This window comes from Terrapene carolina, unplaced genomic scaffold, assembly GCF_002925995.2.
Source record: "Terrapene carolina triunguis isolate 2854851 unplaced genomic scaffold, T_m_triunguis-2.0 Scaffold22, whole genome shotgun sequence".
In the NCBI taxonomy this organism is placed as follows: Eukaryota; Metazoa; Chordata; order Testudines; family Emydidae; genus Terrapene; species Terrapene triunguis.
In genome coordinates, this window is record NW_020664373.1 from 3,743,556 (window position 1) to 3,765,023 (window position 21,468).

Genomic DNA, 21,468 nt, shown 5'->3' on the forward strand with positions numbered 1-21,468 from the left:
TTAGATGCTCCAGAGTGGGCAAAACATGATGCCAACATAGGCCACCTCTCTCCACTCCAATCAGCCCATAGTCAGCAATTCCCATGTCATGGTTTACTCCTTGCTCTCCTGCAAACTTCAGTAACCTTGTGATCCAGGAATCTACCAGAATCCACATGTTGGCGAACCTGGCAGCGCACAAATTCATTTTCCCTCAGGAGTCAAGGTATCTACTCAGTCAGTTTGAAACTTCCATCCTGTTTGGAAACACCACATAAATCTGCGCTGAGATCAAGAAGTAGCCACTTCCCCTCCCTTCCCCCCCATTCTCAGAAACTAGTAACATAGACAATCCAAGGCTTGCCTACATGTCCTCATTTCCCCGCTTCCTCAACAGCAGCAATCCCTCTTCTGTCCTCCTACCACAAAGTCCTCTGTACCTGGTTCCTCTCCACTTGATGTAACAAAAATTTTGGTTAGACCTGATGCTAACAACATGAGTTATTAAATCTTTACTACACAGAAACATCAGTGGATGTTCACTAACACCAATGGCATTGGCACATTCCCTTGAACTACCTAGGCATGCATGAAGTGGCTTCACAGAAACCTCTAATGCTTTTTCTTCTTTATTGGTGCTTATGCACTGTAATCCTACCAGACTGCACAGGCAAAGAAGTGAACTTGTTCTTACACATCACTCCCTGGGGTCCCTCAGAAACTTAGTGGGTGCCATACAGTACCATGGGTAAAACTTTACTCACTGCAGCCCCCAAACCCTCTGACACCTTATTTACCCACTCCTCTGCTCCCTAATACTCCTCTCCTCCCATTCCAGGAAGCAATCACATGTCTATTTCCCCCCCCCCCCAGATACTTTGATTACTCACAATAAAATTGCCACCCATGACTCAAATTAACAAATTTAAGTATGAGCTAATCACAAGGTTTCTATGAAGCCACTTCATGCATGGCTGGGTAGTTCAAGGGAATGTGCCAGTGCCATTGCAGTTAGTGAACACCCACTGATGTTTCTGTGCAGTAAAGATTTAATAACTCATGTTGTTTGTGACCAGTTGTTTCTGTTAAAATATAGCATGTTTTTATTTTATGGGGAGGTTTATTATGAACACAGCAGAATAATAAACAGGCTGGTCAACCTCCAGCCACTCAGTCCAAAACTCCTTTTATCTTAGTGGAGGCTTGTGAGTAGCTCATCCTTAAATGTATTAATTAAAGAATAATCTCACAGCCATCTATCTCCACAAGGGCTGTGATTCCTCCAGTCATTGGTATCTCTCAGTTTAACAGTACAAGGCAGCAGAAAGAAACCAATTTTTTTTATTTTGGGGAAAGTGGGGTATGGGATGGTGCATGAGTGCAACAGTGCCTCTCTGGCCAAGTACAGCACAGACCTAGAGCTTACCTAGCATGGGACTGACAGTCCAGTCCTGGTGCCCAGGAGTCTGACAAGCTTTTCTTGAGTTCCAAGTCCGCCAGGGGGTTGGTATGGGAACCCATGCCCACCCACTCCACTGGGTTCCAGCTCAGGGCCTTCAAGTCAGGTAAACAAAATCAGGGTTCTTCGACTCTGACAATGCCCTGATCTTTTTCCTACCTTTCCCTGGTTCTTTGCAGGCTCTCCACCCTGTCGATCAGTTCATCCCCTCCTGGAAAGCTCTTTAGTAGTTTGCTGGCAGGAGCTTTTTTCTCCAGCCTGCTCACTTCTCTGGTAACTGCCCTGCCACTCTGCTTCCCAGCCCTTTTATCCCCCCAGCTGCTTCGAGGCTTCCAATCAGCAGCGGCTAGCAGTGCCTGTATTAACACTGTGGTTGCTGGGCCAGTATGAGGTACATTCACCCCATGACAGAGGGTTTCTGTCACTCAGGAACCACTCAGTCAAATGACCCCAAATTTGGATCACAACGTTATCCTGCATCCCCATGACACACACCAAATTTCAAAGCAACCTGAGTAACCAATCAGATTTTAAAGCACTTACATTGTTGATAAGTGAAAAGTACTGCACATTGCAAAAAATAATCCCAACTATACATACAAAATGATCGGCTCTAAATTAGCTGTTACTACTCAAGAAAGATCTTGTCGGTCATTGTGAATAGTTCTCTGAAAACACCCGCTCAATGTGCAGAACTAGTCAAAAAAGCTAAACTTGTTAGGAACCACTAGAAAGTGATAAATAATAAAACAGAAAATATCATAATGCCACTATAAAAATCCATGGTATGCCCACACCTAAATAATGAGTGCAATTCTGGTTGTCCCATCTCAAAAAAGATATATTAAAATTTGAAAAAGTACAGAGAAGGGAAACAGTAATCATTAGGGATATGGAGCAGTTCCATACAAGGAGAGATTAAAAAGACTGTGACTGTTCAGCTTAGAAAAAAGAAGACTAAGGAGTGATATAATTGATGTGTATAAAATCATGAATGGTATGAAGGCAGTGAATAGGGAAGTATTATTTATGCCTTCACATAACACAAACTAGGGGTCACCTGATGAAACCAAAAGGCAGCAGGTTTAAAACAAACTTGTTCCCATAATGCACAGTCAACCTATGCAAGTCATTGCCATGGGTTGTTGTGAAGGCCAAAACTATAACTGGGTTCAAAAAAGAATTAGCTGAGTTCATGGAGAATACGTCCCTCAATGGCTATTAGCCAAGATGTGCAGGGATGCAACCCCATGTTCTGGGTGTCCCTTAACCTCTGACTGCCAGAAGATAGCAATGGATGACAGGAGATGGATCACTTGATAAATTGCTCTGTTCTGTTCATTCCCTCTGAAGCATCTGGCACTGGCCACTGACAGAGACTGGATACTGTGTTAGATGAACCATTAGTCTGACCCAATATGACCATTCTTATGTACTAGAGTAAATGGCAGGAATGTAAATCTTGTAGGTATTTTTCTGTATTGCTGCATGCACTCTGTAAATAATGTACGTTTTCTTAAATACTGTTCTCAGTTTGGGTCTCACAAAGATTAAGTGGGCGTTATGCACAACTTTGGGTAAAACTCAACAGACTGAGACCATCTGATCTGCATCACATCAATAGTTTGAGCTCCTGCTCTGTACAAAAACACACTACCTAGAAACTTTTTGAAAAACGGCTAGTTTTTTTCAGGGTTTGTATCTCTGGAACTCCTAGCCCAAATTTGGGTAACTGCACCATCATGAGGCACAACACATTTGAAAGGAATCTGATTAAGCATGTTGATTTTAGAAGACTTAAAAACATTGACCTTTAAACAGAAGTTGTGACACAACCTTAATTATAGTGGTGCTGCTGTGCCACTATATTTTTGCTTGCCTTGGTTATGTGGGCAGTCCCACTGAAGTCAGTGAGATTACTCAAATGAGTAAAAGAAACAGGATTTAATCCAATTAATTAAAAAAAAAAAACATGTCACAGACCTTGGGAGACAGGCATGCAGTTTCATTTACAGAAGTGATATGCAACTTTGTTACCTTAATGAGGTCCTCCCTGGAGGCAAAATTTGAAACCAAATAATTTTTTCCATTTTTAGTGTTGGTGATTGATACATAGAGACGATTCTCTGCTATCTCATGAGCATTAGAAGGAAGAAAAGACTCTATACCTGCCCTATAATAAAGAAAATGATTAACATTATTCACCATTAATTACTGAACAGCTTATAAATATTTCAGAAGCAGAAGAAAGCTGAGCTTTCCATTGTACAAATAGCCTTCTATACTTTCTCACTATTTTCACTAATTTTGAGTTTTATATAGAACTGAACTTAGAAAAGTACATTAAGATACGTACCTAAGTCTTGTCATGAAATCATAACCTGGTGTCACTGCACCAAAGTACAGTTTTCTAATTTCCTCTGCAAACTTATAGGTAAACTCCTCGCATTCCTGAAAATTAAAATGCTTGGTATGAAAGGTTCTGTAGTTATTAAAACATTAGAGTGGTCTATAAATAGTTTAGAGTTCTTTGGTTAATAGCTTCCTGCATGATGAAATACTGAATTTGTTGCAATAAATAAATAAACTAAAAATAAAGACTTGGATCAACCATTTGGAGATATCCGGTCACAGGGATTTTTGTTGTTTGTTTGTTTTGGTTACATGTTATAAAATCAGTGCTTGGAAAAGGTAAAGATTGACAGCCCTGAAAACAGAAGGCATCCTATCCACAGAAGAGATATATACCATTGGCAGCAGTAAAACTTCCCCATACCTCGCTTGTGTCTTAAATCTGGCCCACCTAAGCAATCCACCTAAGTGACAGAGGAAAATTTAGTCTCCCTACTCAGGTTCTCTGTATAGATTGGCAACATGTGTGTGAATTAATGCTAACTGTGATATATTTGTACTAGAAACAAATCTTCACTTTAACATGTCAGAGACCAACTTATTTCTCATAGGTCAAACAGATATCAGATAGGAACTACTGACATAAATTGGGCTCTATAGAGCATTACCAATTCCAAATCACCTGTTCATTTCAAGTGAATAAGTGTGGACACACTATGTGAATTCAGTATTATAGGCTATTGTTTTGTATGAAAGGATCTATTCATAATAAGAATTATTCACTTTTGCCATCAAAAAGAACATCTCCCTTTTATGACTACTCAAAGTTATGGAAATGAGATATTCGTTAAAATATTTAAAAGCATCAGTGTGACTTAGGAGCCTAAGTTCCATTTTCAAAAGTGACATAGTATTGATATGCCTAAAGATGAAGAAACTAATGGAAGTTAAGTGCCTAACCTGCTTAGGCACTTTTGAATATCATATTCGGCACCTCACACATCCCAAGTGAGTGATCTAATCACTGGACTAAAGCTTACAAGGGAGCTGAGCCACCACTTCTTCACTACCCATGTTGTGAATCTAGTCCTCCTTTCCTTTGTTTTAATCAAAATGCCTGAAAGTCAAAATAAAAGTTTTTGGGTTGAAATGTTTTGTTTTGACATTCCTGAAATGTTTTGATTTGCAGGAAGTTTTCAAAAAACATTTTCAGTTCAACGCAAAACAAAACTTTTTTTATTTTAATTTTTTAATTTTACAGCAAACTGAAAAAATCCATTATTTACCAAGCACTAATTACAGCTCACCTCACTTTTAGACTCTCTCCTCAGATTCAGAAACCCACACGAGAGCTCTGAAATCAGGGGTGGGAGAGAGTCCTAATTATGATTTGTCTAACAGCCATATTTGAAAAAAAACCTAACTTTTCTAACAAAGCTGCTTTTATGGATATCAAATATATCTATGTTGGAATGTTCTTTGTAACATTCTTTGTTCATGTTTTGGCTCAGATGGAATTTTTTTTGCTAATGGTAAGAATATATAATTAGTGACAGAAAAGTTGAATAGAAATTTCAATAGAAGTACAACATTTGAATGAAACACATTCTATCCACAAGACTGAACTGTCTTTGGGTAACATTCATGGGAATTAAGAGATACAATAGAACCTCAGAGTTATGAACATCTCAGGAATGGAGGTTGCTCGTAACTCTGAAATGTTTGTAATTCTGAACAAAATGTTATGGTTGTTCTTTCAAAACTTTACAACTTAATACAGCTTTGAAACTTTACTATGCAAAAGAAAAATGCTCCTTTCCCTTTATTTTTTAGTAGTTTATGTTTAACACAGTACTGTACTGTATTTGCCTTATTTTTTTTTGTCTCTGCTGCTGCCTGATTGCTTACTTCTGATTCCAAATGAGGTGTGTGGTTGACTGGTCTGTTCATAACTCTGAGGTTCTATTGTATTATTTTGTCCACTGGAGAGCTCACATAACTTTCATTAGTGCAACAGAAACAGAATGATGAAAAAGTTAATTTAAAAAATGTAAAGAAAGGCTAGAGAGCTCAAATAGTGTTCTCTAGTTCATACGATTTCATACATGTAAAATTTCATTAAAATCAGACAATGTAATATGTGCTTTACTCCAATAAAAGAGCAAAACCAAAACTTTTCCTACATTTTAACCTATAAAAAGGGCCAGGCTATTTAAACACTATTGCCCAGAAGCCCAGTATAAGCAGAAATGCTATCTGGGCAAGTAAGTGTATCCACTATTCTGCCCACTGGATAAAGAGAAAAAAGGCTGGAGGCAGGGTGTGTGAGATAGCTGAAATTGATACCAGTCAAAGGAAAGAGGCCAGAAGGAAGAAGTGAACAGAGCAATAGAATTTTAAGTTCCAGTCTACAGAAGAGAGAAATGGACCTAGCTAATCTCAGCCAATTTATGCATCCTAGTTTTCCACTAGCCCTTGGTGAGCAACTTTTTCAGTCTCAATTCAACAGGACCCCTAGCCTGTGCACCTTATTAATAAAAGACAGGAAACCCTCTTTAAGAAGGAGGAAGATATCAATTTTACTATTTCATCTATCTGATTTCTGTAGTCTGCCAATGCCATACCCCTTTGCTGACTAGAGCTTCAGACAAACAGCCCTTGTTCAGGCCCAAAAGGAGGTGACAAAATGGGAAAACCAAGAGATTGTGACACAGAGTTTATTTTCCATCTGATCCCTCAAATAATATTTTCCTGATAATATCAAAATTGATGTTTTATCATTGCCTAACACATTGATATTAAATGTTCAATATTTCAATGTTTAGCAAGGTTTGGTCTTCTTCAATGCTGTATTCAGTCATTTCACAAAGAAGTAAGAGAGGCAAAATACTTTGTTGGAAGTTATGTGTACTGAAAACTAAACCCTTTTAGGTATGTCTACACAGTAGTTAAACACCTACGCTGGCCTGGATTAGCTGACATTGGCTCCATAAGAAGTGCAAAGTGGCCTTCAACCAGCCGAGGTAGCAGTGGAGAACTGCTGTTGCAGAGAACTCTCCACCAGACAGCTCTGCTGCTTCACTACCTGTCTCCCTCCCTACTTCCAGCCTAAGGAGGAGGGAGTATTTGGGGGTTGGGGGGGTTAAAGCCTGGGTGGGACAGGTAAGGGGAATGGCAGAGCAGAGCTCTGCTATGCATCATCCTCCATTGGCATACAGGGACAGCCCCAAATTGTGCAAGGCCACATGACCCTGATTCAGAAAGCAATAACTGGCTTCCTGCAAAGACCCCACCACTTCTCCACCCTTTGCTTCACCCAATCAGATCTTGGACAAAATAGAGAATCAAAGCCTATAACTGTGTGTGTTAATATCAGTCAAGTAAGAAAGCACCTGTCTGTTCCTTATATCTCCTTCCTTACAAGGACAGCAGGCATGTTTACTGAACAGTGTCAGCAGTTGGCTGTAACTACCAGCCTAGAACAGAAACTGATTACCTCTCTACAGCAAACTTTAATAAATTAAGCATATCACCAGCACAAATCTCATTCATCACTTCCCTCATACTGTCTCCTAAACCCGGGGTTCTCAACCTTTTTCTTTCTGAGCCTCCCTCTCCCACTCCAACATGCTATAAAAACTCCAGAGCCCGGGTGGTGGTGGTGAGGATTGGGGGCTCTCGGTTTCAGGCGCTGGGTGGCCCCCCTCTGGGCTTCTGCCCTGAAGGGCATCAGGGCTCCAGCCCCTGGGCAGGGAGCACGGGCATAGGTGTAGTTTGACTTCTATTTGGGGTAGGGGTGGGGTAGGGCCGGCAGGGCTCGGGCCAGCTCCGCACAGTGGGGCTCGGAAAGGGAGCGCCACCTCCCCCCCCCCGACTAACCTCAGCAGATCACCCAGCTTGTCTGGGTTGGGGGAGGCGCAACCAAAAATTATAACTCAAAGGGTGACGGGTTCAGCTCAAAAAGTTTGAAAACCACTCAGGGTGCAGGAAGAGGGATCCTAGGGGCTGTGTATAGGTGGGGGGCGGAGCTCAGGGTTCAGGGAGAGGGGTAGCTAGGGGCTCTGCCAGGAGACCCCCCCCACATGGTCACTGCTCCCTGAAGACTCTGCGGAACCAGGTCCCCACGTCCGGGCGGCTCTTACTGGTTGCGCAAGCAGTCAAAAGGGGCTGGGAGCTGAGGAGCAGCCACAGCCCTGGGCCCCAAGAGGAGGAGATGAGGGAGCGCTACACTGCCCCCTCCATGAAACCTGTCAGAGCAGCAGCCACCCCACACTGCCCAGCTCCAGCTTCCGACCACCGACCTGGCCAGAAGGCGAGGCTTCGGGAGGTGGGGAAAAGGGGTGTGTGGAGCTGCCACCGGGACTGCCCTGCTCCGGGTAAGGCACTGCAGTTTGGGGGTCAACGCACCCCTGAACTCCCCTCCACATCTGCCCATGGGCTCGGGTCTTCTGCTCCACAGGGCACCAGGGCTTGGGGCTCACGGACCCCCTAAAACTGGCTCATGGACCCCCAGGAGGCTGCAGATCCTTGGTTGAGAACTGCTGTCCTAAACTACAAGAATACAAATAGTGTATGTATGACTTTACATATTTCAACAAATCTTCATCCTTATATGACTTCAAAATTATACAGCCTAAATATAATCTTATGATGTAAATTGAGCACATACTTCATTAGTTGTTAAGTGTTTTTAAAAACGGTATGAGGAATATACACACACGCTCTTTGTTAGGGAAAGCAAAGAGTTGTGAGCTCTGCTTCTAGACAAGAACTAAAACAAAACAAAACCTGTCACCAAATAAAAATAGTGCCACCCTAAAAACCTTACTTTAGGAATTCAAGTTTTTTCTTAAAAAATCACTACATTCTAAATGAATTAGTTACTTTTCAATTACCTCTATGTTTTCTGGCATTGTTAACAGAACTGTGGCAACCAATGATCCTGCAGAAGCTCCTGCAAAAGCCTTCACAACCTTCAGTAACTTCTTACCATGTCTGCAAAGAGCAGATGCTGCCCCCAAGTGGTATATACCCAGAAACCCACAAGCTGCAAATGACAGGTTGAGATGTTTCATTTTTGCTGTGGAAACAAAATTTTGCCATCAGGAGATGGATCAGTTAAATGCTTTAACAAATTTATTTTTTGCTATATAACACACACAAGCACAATATCTAAAAACAGCTGGCTTGTTTTCAAAGGAGATGAGCATCTTCAACCCCCAATTAATTCAATAGGAGCTTGTAGGTGCACAGCATCTTTGAACTTCAGGGCAATTGTATTCAAAATGCTGCTTAGTCAAATACTGCTCCATTTCCATTGTTCCAAGTGGAAAATTATTTTTATCCACAATAAAATATTAATAAAGTGTTTTTATAAATGTTGTGTTCCTCTGTTAAATTAAAAAGTTTAACACTGTATATTGAGTAGATATGTTTTCCCATATCTGGAGACCTAGTAAAACAACTTAAAAAAATAATCAATGATTCTAGTCATTTTCCAGAACTGTTTGATGGATTGGTACAGTTTAAACTCATTTTGCTGCTGGCTGAGATGGTTAAAATTGTTCAGAATTGTAGATAATTACATCTGGTCATCATATTCACTTTAAATGTACAGTACTGACTCTAAAATAGTCCTCTTGGAAAAACACTTTTCCCCTTTCATTATTGGAATTAATTTACTTTAGAAATGCTACCATCAGCATCTAATAATGCAGAGACAAATTTATGTAAAAGGCATTTCTTATTTAGAGAAAGGAAAACACGTTATAGTTGCAGTCGTAAGAAGACACAAAAGAGAGACAAACTATAGTTATATAAAAATAAAACAAAACCCACCACAAGCACTTTAAAGGAGCTAAGGGTCTAATTCAGGGATCGGCAACCTTTGGCACGTGGCCCGTCAGGGAAATCCGCTGGCGGGCCGAAACGGTTTGTTTACCTGCACAGTCCACAGGTTCAGCCGATCGCAGCTCCCACTGGCCGCGGTTCGCTGTTCCAGGCCAATGGAGGCTGTGGGAAGTGGCAGTCAGCACACCCTTAGCCCACGCCACTTCCTGCAGCCCCCATTGGCCTGGGACAGTGAACCGTGGCCAGTGGGAGCTGTGATCAGCCAAACCTGTGGATCCTGCAGGTAAACAAATTGTTCGGGCCCGCCAGCGTATTTCCCTGACGGGCCGTGTGCAAAAGGTTGCCGATCCTGGTCTAATTTAAACTAACAAAATGTAAAAAGGGAAAATTAAGCTGAAGTTTAATTTTTAACTTCCCTGTTGTGCCCAGATATATTACCTTGGATTTTTGCAGAAATAGTGGTAGAGGTATGAGAGGCAGGGTGCCTTATATTCATTTATATTTCTTATAAGATTTAGAATGTCACATGGAATTGGGAGAAAGGAGGTTACATACTTGGCTGCTCATGGATTTCAATGGGACTACTCACAGCAGTGAAGTTAAGCAAGTACACAAGCGTTTACAGGCTGGGGGCATTTGCCTACCTTAAGGAAAAATGGCTTAGCATGGCATCTAGTGCACTTAATATTAAACATGGAGTTAACTAGAGCTCAATTGCCCAACGTGTAACAAAGGAATCTTGAGTATCAGAGGGGTAGCCATGTTAGTCTGTATCTACAAAAACAACAAGGAGTCTGGTGGCACCTTAAAGACTAACAGATTTATTTGGGCATAAGCTTTCGTGGGTAAAAAGCCCATGATGCATCTGAAGAAGTGGTTTTTTTACCATGAAAGCTTATGCCCAAATAAATCTGTTAGTCTTTAAGGTGCCACCAGACTCCTCATTGTTTTTAAAGGAATCTGAAATCTCTTACAGGATTGAGCCTACTCTCAGGTTTAGGGAGGACAAGTGTCCAAAGCAATGTCATTAGATCCCTTAAATTCAAAGCTGTGCTTATACAAGGGAATTTTAAAAACAAAATTTCCTCCAGTGTTACCATGGGCTCAACTGAACCTGTGGCAATACTAGAGAAAAAAAAAATCCCTAAAGTTATCTCGAGTAGACAAAACCCTAAAGATCTAACTTCTTACATACCTCCAGAAACTTGCAAGATTCTGCTATTGCTGATCATAAAAGCCATATACTGTATAGAAGATAGTTAAAATAAGCAATAAAAAAATAAGCTAAGTATGTAACAGAAGCCTAACCCTTATGATCTCAGACCTTCAGCAAAGGGTTAGGAAATGAGTGTTAAAAGGGGATGGAGAACAAAGCTAGACCATATTGTTCGAGTTACTCGCTCAGCCTCAAGATACCATTAGCTCTAAAACACAAAGGTCTAGATGAATGCCTAATGAGAACAGATTTGTTACTCTAACTATATCTTTAAATTTCCTTTGTAAATTATCTTCCTCTTTGCACTACCAAAACCCAGTAATTAATTAGCTTATTTTTTCTCTATATAATCCACTTATTTCATGCAACTTCTTCTGTGTGTTTTGGACTGGACTTGTAAATCATGCAAAAATAAAAGCTATAAAATTAATTCTCTTTGAATAGATTGTATTTTAAAGGTAAATTTAGCTGAGGTTGCCAAGGCATGCCAATGTTACTACAATAATAAGGTCTCACACATATGTTCACATAAGGTTACTGTGATGGATTCCCCCCGGGGTGCCACCTGGAACTGGGGTACCACTGAGCCCCCCAACCCACCAGCCTAGGCTCCCTTTATACTGTGCTGCTGTGACCAGCCTGCACTTTCACCAGCACACATACAGGTAGGTACACACCCAGCTGCAGTTACACGCAGATGCTGTGTCCAGCCCCTGCATGGGAAAGCTCCAGCTAGGGAACTTCCGAGCTACTCAGGCACACCCCCCCTCTGGAGCGTAAACCCAAAATAATACCGTCTTACGCTGCACAGGGAACTGTACAGCATAAGCTCATGAAATTCATCCCCTCCCTCAGTGTGGAGAGGAATACACAACAGTTTTCTGCCCCAGTTATGACTCCCACACACTGGTTTTAGATAAAGCAAAAACAAGTTTATTAACTACAAAAGACAGATTTTAAGTGTTTAAAGGGATCACAAACTGATCAAAGCAGATTACCTAGCAAATAAACAAAACATGCAAATTAAGCTTAATATACTACATAGATCAGATATGAATAGCAAATTCTCACCCTAAGTGATGATACAAGCAGGCTGCAGTTTCTTAAGGGGAAAGCTGCACTAGCTTACAGCTTGGAATCCCCAGGTGTCTCATTCACAGGCTAAAAATCCCTTTAGCCTGGGTCCAGCACTTCCCCCAGTTCAGTCTTTGTTCCTCAGGTGTTTCCAGGAGTCACTCTGGGTGGGGAGTCAGTGAAGAACCACGATGATGTCACTCCCCTGCCTTATATAGCTTTTGCATATGGTGGGAACCCTTTGTTTCAAAGCTTGGTTCCCACACCAGTCAGTGGAAAAACACTGATATCCCAAGATTCAGACCAGTACCAGGGGACCTGGTCACATGTCCCTATAGTGTCACTGCAGCCATCACTCGGAGGCTGTTTGTAGTGTCCTCAGAAAGGCCCCCACTTGGGAGATAAGCTTCTTCTAAGGCCTACTGTCTTCTCCTAATGGCTCATTAACCTGAATGGGCCATCTAGACTGAGAACCTCTAGCCTAGTAAGCGTTCCCCAGGTATAAACACTTTTGTAATACAGATTCCTAACTTCAGATACAAAAATGATACATGCATACAAATAGGATAATCATATTCAGCAGATCATAACCTTTCCAATGACACCTCACATGACTTATCTTGCATAAAATACATCATAACTATGTCATAATTATATAATAATATCACTATAAAGAATATGGGGTGCCGTGTCACAGTTACACAGTCACTATGGACAGATTTGTTTGATCCTCATTACCTGAAGGAATATTTGAATTCTCTAGGCATTAAGACTCCTTGTTTTCCCAAATTTAGTTTGCATGCCTCTAAAACATCCTATGTGTACAGTACAGGTTTAGGTGGCTTCATATGGTGATGTGATGAATGACCAGAAGAATAGAGCATTTTGAAAGAGAAGCCCCTAACAGAAGGTTAAATCCTTTATGCTTCCTTCATTTAGTATGGATTAAAAGCTTGAAGAGGAGAAAGATTTCCTCTCTGTATACAGGTTTAAAAATACCTAAAAAGCTCTTGCTGAAAGTCTATGAAAAAGCATCAATACACTATCAAGAAACAATTTGATACATTTTATACACTGAAGTCTGTACTTTGTTTAAACTTCTATGCTGAACCTCTTCCATCCATCCATCAGGTAACACAGAAATGAATCATTAACGTATGGGAGATTTTCTGTTGAAAGTGAAAGACTTTCTTTAAAAAAAAAAAAGTGTATCGTTTAGATGTTGTTAATTGGAATTCACTGAAAAAACACTTCCTACCTCGTCTCTAATTTTTTTGTGGGGGAATATATAGAAGTATCACTTAATCCGCAATGACTACTGCTGTACAGATAGATGCCTCCTCCCTGGCAGGAGGGAGCAGCTATTTAACGACACACAGCAATATTACCAAAAATCCCCTGAGGGCCCCCCCCCCCGAAAAAAATTCAATGTAATTACTCTGATTGTTCTCATTTCCTATCTGGAAACCAAAGGTGAAATCCTGGATCCACTGAAGTTAATGGCAAAATTCAAATTGACTTTGGCGCCAGGATTGCACCCTGTTTGTCTACTGGTTCTGATTTTAATGACAGGAAGAAATCAAGAAGAATGTGTGATAATGTTTAATATGTTTAATCTCTATTTTTCCCTATGTAGAACTAACTTATTTATAACTGTCATATTTAATTCACAGAACTTTATTCTCTATGGCACAAAGCACCAGTGTGAAGCTGTAATTTACAAAATAATAGATGTCTATTTCAAGAAAGATGAGATATACTGTAAACCAATTAGCTGTATAACAAGCAAATTAAGTGATATGTGAGAAAAATAACAGGAGAATATATATGAATATTTTATGTAGAATTGCTGAGACAATACAAAGACAAAATAAATGCTATAGAAAGTGTATTTTAAGAAGAAAATGTAACAAGGAGAGAACAAAATTAAGATTTGTTCTGAAATCAGAGCAGCTTTTTTTGGTAATAACTACATATGTAAGAGATAATCTAAGCCTAGTGTGTACTGAAATGGTGACGTCAATGCTTTTTGAAGTGCAAGGATGTAGAAAAAGAGATATAAAGAATGATACAGACTAACTAAAACCAAAAGCTGTGGTCTGTTATGGAGCTCATTGGGAGAGTCTGTTTTCCTCTACATTTCTCCATAACTTTAGTGGCAACTTTCAGAACCTTATTTTAGTTTCCAAGATAAAGTATTTACATTTCACCGAACATTTTTGTTTTCTCTTTAGTCTGTAAATTAATAAATACCTCTCCTGTTTAATTTACATTGAATTTGGCATTAACTGTTGTATCTGGGAACATCAGATAGTTGTTGCTTGCCAATGTTTTCAAAGAGAACATAACTGTGCATTTAAGGGATGCAGAAACAAGTAAACATGACTTAAGTTCAGATTCATCTTAGGGTATGTCTTCACTAGCAACGTTAAAGTGCTGCCGTGACAGTGCTTTAACTTGGCTCTGTAGTTTTTTTACAGCGCTTTCTCCCAGCGCTGTAAAAAAAAAAAAAAAACACCCCCACGAGGGGAGTAGCTCCCAGCGCTGGTGCACTGTCTAAACCAGGGTAGGCAACCTATGGCACGCGTGCAGAAGGCAGCACGTGAGCTGATTTTCAGTGGCACTCACACTGCCCGGCTCCTGGCCACTGGTCCGGGGGCTCTGCAGTTTAATTTAATTTTAAATGAAGCTTCTTCAACATTTAAAAAACTTATTTACTTTACATACAACAATAGTTTAGTTATATATTATAGACTTATAGAAAAAGACGTTCTAAAAACGTTAAAATGTATTACTTGCACGCAAAACTTTAAATTAGAATGAATAAATGAAGACTTGGCACACCACTTCTGAAAAGTTGCCAACCCCTGGTCTACACTGCCACTTTCCAGCACTGAAACTTGCAGCGTGTAGGGGTGTGTTTTTTTCACACCCCTGAGGGAGAAAGTTTCAGCGCTGTAAAGTGGTAGTATAGATAAGGCCTTAGTGCTGTTGCGGGCATAAAGGGAAGACAGCTCCACCTCCCCCGCCCAGAGACTTCTAGGGGCTGGTTTGCCACATGGCACAAACTAGGGCAATCCCGAGGGCTGCCCTAACTGGTGCCCCTGTTATAAAGAATGCCTATGGGCCATTGCAAAGGCAAGGAGACAAGCTTGCCTAGGCCACACACCCTACCACTCTCAAATCAATCCCTCCCACCTCTGGCTCACCCATGTCTCATGCATCGAAATCCTTCCTGCATCTTCTGTGAAGCAAGAACAGAGCAGACAGAGCAAACTCTATGCCTTGAAGCAGGAGGCTTCTGTACAAGGGATATTTTTTGGGACAGGCTTACCCCAGTATACCAGCTCCTTTGCATCAACTTAGCTAATGAGAAAGGGTCCCTAGGCAATGGCAAATCTGACATTCTGAACAGGTGGGGAAGGGCATAGAGAATTCTACAGTGTGCTATAACAGGGTCCCTAGGGTACAGCTCTGGGTAGAAGAGAGCCAAAAAACATAAGGTATTTATAAATCTGTAGCACTGGAGTAGTTAAAATGAAAAACACTCATGACTAAGGGTATGTCTACACCCAGCCGCTAGTTCGGCGGCTGGGAATCGAAGTTCTGGGTTCGACTTATCGCGTCTTGTCTGGACGCGATAAGTCGAACCAGGAAGTGATCGCCGTCGACTGCGGTACTCCAGCTAGACGAGAGGAGTACCGCGGCATCGACGGGGGAGCCTGCCTGCCGCGTGTGGACCGAGGTAAGTTCGAACTAAGGTACTTCGAACTTCAGCTACGTTATTCACGTAGCTGAAGTTGCGTACCTTAGTTCGAATTGGGGGGTAAGTGTAGACCAAGCCTAAGAGCCTTTGTTTTTTAAAGCTCTGTCCCCTTCCCTCTGCCCCAAAACATCTATGTATCAAACCTATTCAAATTTAGAACTAACCCTTCCCCTACAACCCCCCTCCCCCACAACCATTTAAAACTTCCTTTATAAAAACAGCAACAATTTTACCTGGCCTGTTTGCTGATTACACTGGACCACTGACCAATAAAGGTGGTCACTAGTTCAAAATTCCAGTGCTGCAAATAAAAGGCTGTCAAGCAGACAAGAGAGTCCAATGTCAGCGACATAAAGGAACTGCTTGAACTCCTACTGCCACAGGAGCCTTCTTAAGCATTCTATAGAACTGTTGTTTAAAGACTTGCAGAGACCCTGAATGAAGTGGAACCAGTAGTGAAGATGCATCTACTTATGTGTACAAACTCATTTGAACTGAAAATGTATTTTAATTATTTTAAGAGCCAAAGAAAAATCAATTTCTATATAGTTGGTATTTCTTCTCTTAATCTGTCTTGTCTATTTAGGCCCTGATCCTGCAATGTAATACATGAGGGTGGATGAAGGATGTTTGCTCACTCATTGAGTCTGCATGTACTGCAGGACTGTAACCTTACACTCTAAAAATCTGAGGGCAGGGCTGTCTCTTACTATGTGTATGTACAGCAGCAAACACAATGGGACCTCTATCTCTGTTGGGTTTCTGGGAAATACCGTTACACAAATAATAGTAAAAAATATTTTAAAAACAACAACCCACAGCCTAACACTTGCTATAAACTTATTTCACCAAAAATTTTAACAAGAATTAACAAAAAGGAACTGCCAACAAATGGGCCATTTTTATGAACAAAAATATACTGAATGAGACCTATCAAGCAGTTTAGATGAGATATGATAAATATTTGCATTAAATGAAAAGCTTTAAAATATTACATTAGCAAACTGGATGGCTAGCTACGATGCACTGCTAGTTCAATAAACAAGCTTACAATTTAACTTGGACTTTACCTTGAGAAAATAAGCAAAGGCATGAAAGGAAGAGATGCAAGGTATTTACAGATCCGTACTCACACTGAGGCAGCTTTCCAGGGATTGTAAAATAACTATCAATTTAATAAGCATCAAGAAACCAGATAGGGATAAATACTTATGACAGTCTGCCTTTGCTGTATCTTCAAAACCACAGAAGCCCAAGTGGGTGAGTTGTATCAAACACAAAGGCTCTAATTCAAAAACTACTGAAGACAAAGAGAGTCCTTCCATTGATTTCAATGGGCTTTGGATTGAGCCCAAAGCGCACACAAAGACTCCATTACTAAGTCACCTCATGCTACCACCATACAAGCTAAAGAACTACAAAATAATACCAGATTGTGTCCTAGTTATTCAGTAGACTGTTCCAGGGTGGAGGGATAGTTCAGTGGTTTGCACATTGGCTTGCCAAGCACAGGGTTGTGAGTTCAATCCTTCAGGGGGCCACTTAGGGATCTGGGACAAAATCAGTACTTGGTTCTGCTAGTAAAGGCAGGGGGCTGGACTCGATGACCTTTTGGGGTCCCTTCCAGATCTAGGAGATAGATATATCTCCACATATTTTTTAAAAAAAAAAAAACCTTCTTCTGAATCATCAGCCAAGTCCCAATAAAGTATACAGAATGACTTCAATTTGATTGGACCAATAGTGTATTGGGTGAATAAAATTTATTTTTTAAATTGCAGACTGTACTTCAGTGAACCATAATTATTATTATTTAGTGCACTGTGGAAAAAATACAAAATCCTTTTTTATTAGCAATAAAAAATTCCTTTTTTTTGTTTTTTTTTTTTTCAAAATACTTAAATCCATATTATACAGTAACTTGATGATAAAAACAAGATAATTGAGATTTAACTGAGAATAAAAGTATTAAATACCTTCCATCATGAGTTGTCTTCCATCATATGTTGCTTTGGGCCCTTTCCCATAGGCTGTTTTAACTTCCTCAGCAACAACAGCGGTTGCCATGTCCATTATCAGCCATTCATTCTGTACCTGGGACACCCACATTAAGACAATCAAAGGTTAATCTTTTGAAGGAAAGAATAAAAGGAATGGTTGCAGGAAAATCTCGGCTTATTTTTTTCTGAAGTATTTAAAATAATACTGTGAAAAATTATGATGTGTTCTTTAAAACTAGCTGGGCATGTTTTCCTTAGAAAGGTGAATAAAAGCTCCATGTCATTTACATATTTGTACAGTGTCTAAACACACTACCATATATAACATTTTATATGCTATTATTTATAATAAACAACAGCATGCAATAATTTACACTTTCAAAGTTTAAACTAATCTAAGTAGATGTCTAAAACTAGGTACAGTAGACTATGCCACTTACAGGCAGTATGTGTAGAACATGATGTGCAAACACCAAGATTAAGTTTTATTTCATAAATGATCCTGTCCACTGCTTCAGTCATGTTTCCACAGCCTTAGGCTTTTCTCCTTGCATACTTTTCATAGTGATACTCAAGTATTATGCTCTTATCCTACCTTAACAAATCCTTTACCTCTTTTTCTGGTCTTAGTCCTCGTGTGTGTGGGGATGAGTCACAAATTCCTTTCTTCAGTAAATCAAATCATCTCAGTCCATGCCCTCCTGCAGTCTCTCCTAAACACTTATTTCTTTCAGCTAGTCTTCCACCAGTAATCATCTTATTTTTTCCTACACTATAACTACACCGAGGTTTTATTTTTCTCTTAAGGAAGCTAGAACAACAAGAAACCTATGTGGCAAGTCACATATCCTGTTACTTCCCTACCTGCACCCCTCAGTTTGGTCATTTTTCTGAGTTAGTGTCCAAACCTGTAATCCCTTATGCCAGTAGTCCTCAATTAATCAAACCTTAAAACAGTAAACTCTAGAGGAAGGGATCTGGTCTTGTTGTTGAAAGAGCACCATGAATACCTATAACACCATAGAAAAAATAAATTAAGTAGATACTTACATTATATGTGGATTTAACACGTGTGGCTCTTTGATTGCAGTAACCCAGAACACCAGTCCAAAACTGCTGAGTTTTAAAAAATATGCTACCATGCAGTCCACCCTCTTTCAATGGAGGCCATTGCCTTTGGATGCTACACATGTGTTTAGTGGCCCACATTCCTCTGCAAAGTAGCCCCTGAATCCAGATGGTGTAACAATAAATGGATTTGCTCAGAACAGGATCATTTTACTGCCACAGGCTTGTAATGTACGAGGTAGCTATAACACCACCAGATGAGTTTATTGCTGGACATTACAAGGTTATGCAAGGGAGATGTCCCATCATCCACTAATAATATTTAAAATACCTGGTGGAAAAACACAGAAAGCCAAAACCAAGTTGAGTGATAAAAAAGGAAGCTGTATGTTAAGGCCCTGACCCTACAATGGGAGCCATGTAGAAGGTAATCAGTAACATATCATGCAAACTGATCCATAAGGACTCTGCTTGCACAGATTAGATTGCAGGATTGGGCCATATTTTGCCGGTGACAATACAAGCTCTAGAAAAACAAGGTGGGTGAAGTAATACCTTTTTTGGGGCCAACTTCTGTTGGTGAAAGAGACAAGCTTTCAAGCTGAAGAACTCTGTGTAACCTTGTCTCTTTCATTAACAGAAGTTGGTCCAATAAAAGATATTACCTCACCTACTTTATCTTTCTAATATCCTGGGACCAGGGGTGCTGCAATGGGGGGGGGGGTGTCAGGGGGCCATGGCCCTCCCAATTTTTGAAAGTGGATGAGCCTGGCCCATCCCCTTTTCACCATGGGCCTGCCCCGGCCCCTCTTCTTCCCCTGCCCCCATTCAGCCAGGTGGCAGCTGGAGCCAGCAGGGGAGCCTGGGCAGCTGTTGGGCGCCATGCCACAGACCCTCCGGGGTACAGGGCGGAGAGCAGCCACTGGCCTGTGTCCCTGCTCCATGGTCCCCTGCCTGAGACCAACACAGCTATATCATTACAAATACAAGCTCTAGACAATTACACAGAAGAACCGAAAACACATCCCTTGTCGGGAAGTTCATGAATGCTAAGTGTCAAAAAACAAAAAATAAAAAAATGATAATCTATGAGGGAAGATTGCCTTGATTTCCGCTTCAAATAAAACACTGTGGGATCCTGATAATCCATGACCATAAAGGGAAACTATCAGCTTGAAATGTAGTCAATTTCAAATGGGAATGAAATGCAGCTCAAATGGGAGGGAAAAGTCACTACAACTGCCCATGAGTGCCCCTTCCAATGTAGTCTGTGTTTTACAATCACATTTGTCTTTTAGAATTTTGGAGGAATTTATTGCCTCAAACACCTGCACTCAGTATGGGATAGAAACTGTACAGCTGCCTATACAGTGTCACCTAATACCAGGGCTGGCCTTGGGGTAGGGGGGAACCTGGGTGGCTGCCCAAAGTGCAAGTGGTCAAGGGAGTGCAGTGCAGCAGAGCTGAGGTGCGCAGTTCCCCCACCCCCCGCAATGTTCCTCCATACCCTTCTAGGGGACTGTGAGGGGAGAATGAGGAGCAACACCAAGTGCTTCATGCTTCAAGATCACTTTCCCCACCTGGGCTGGGAGGCGAGCATCAGGAGCTGTTGCTCTCTGCCTTTCTCTCAGGCAGCCAGGTGGGGAAGTGACCTGGATGCAGGAAGCCCCGATGTTGCTCCTCGCTCCCCCGCGTTCAAGGCGAGCCAGCAGCTCTGCTCAGTGCATCCAGGTCAGTTTCCCCACATGGGTGCAAGAGTGGGAGGGTGGGGGCAGGGGTTAGGGAGGATGGGGAGCCACGGTGGCCAGGGGCAACGGGGGGCACCGCACCCATGGGCGCCTGGGGCACGAAAAGAGAAGCTAGCCCAGGGCATCATTTTCCCTAAAGCCGTCTCTGCGTAATACACACCGGGGGGGGGGGGGGGAAAACCCCGGTCTGGGGGGAGCTAGAACAGATGCAAAGCTCTGTGACAAGGCGACAGCAGGGCAGGGGGGGATTCCGGCCGGGCTACGGGGCAGCCTCCCCCCCCCCCGGGGGTCCGGGGGGGGGTGAGCATAGAAACGTAGGGCGGGGGGAGTCGGGACCCGTCCACCCCCACACGCTGAGGCAGGGCTCGATGACGGGCCGGCAGGACGCCCCCCCGCCACCGCAGCAGCCTCTGCTGGGATCCGCCTAGAGGCCCAGTGTTTATGCAGGGGGCGGGGCTGTGCTGGCACGCGCTGTGCTGGCTCCCAACGTCAGAGCGCCGCGCGGGGCACAGCACTTTGGGTCCATGAAGGGCGCTCGGGAGCCTCCCACACCCACGCACCTCTTCTCCCTGCACGCGCCGGCCGCCGCTGACGCGCCTATTGTTCTACAAACTCAGCGCCAATAAACCGAGCGACTCCCCCTAACCCCACACCGCCCTCTCCTTGTCGAAAACCTCGCGAGATCTCGCTTCCCGCCCGCTGGGAGGGCGCGCACCTCTGGAGCTCGACTCGCACGCGTGTGACGCATAAAGGGCGGGGCAGAATTAACAATTCGCCGCTCTGTGCAGTTCCGCCCGACTCGGGCTTGCGCACCTCACAACGAGGACGGTGCGCGAGGACGGACGAAAATGTGCATGTCACTCACGCGTCTTCTCCCCCCCGCGCCTGTGCAGTGTGCTGGCGCTGGAACGAGGCACGCAGGGCTTTGCGGCAGAGGAGGTCCTGGCACAATCCTC

General features: G+C 42.2%; 1 protein-coding gene across 5 annotated transcripts in view; it reads right to left on the reverse strand.

Annotated features, from left to right (window-relative positions):
* LOC112103628 (patatin-like phospholipase domain-containing protein 4) overlaps nucleotides 1-21,255 on the reverse strand; it is a 42,691-nt gene extending 21,436 nt beyond the window's left edge. The window contains exons 1-6 of one of the 5 annotated variants that reach the window (XM_024195499.3): nucleotides 21,228-21,255; nucleotides 18,747-19,095; nucleotides 17,673-17,790; nucleotides 8,686-8,870; nucleotides 3,795-3,889; nucleotides 3,476-3,611 (exon numbers count right to left, since the gene is read on the reverse strand). In XM_024195499.3, the coding sequence (XP_024051267.1) occupies nucleotides 3,476-3,611; nucleotides 3,795-3,889; nucleotides 8,686-8,870; nucleotides 17,673-17,790; nucleotides 18,747-18,905 (693 nt within the window). In that variant the 5' untranslated portion in view covers nucleotides 18,906-19,095; nucleotides 21,228-21,255. The other 4 variants (XM_024195498.3, XM_024195497.3, XM_024195500.2 and 1 more) reach the window with 4 other exon arrangements.
* Nucleotides 21,256-21,468: the final 213 nt, after the last annotated feature.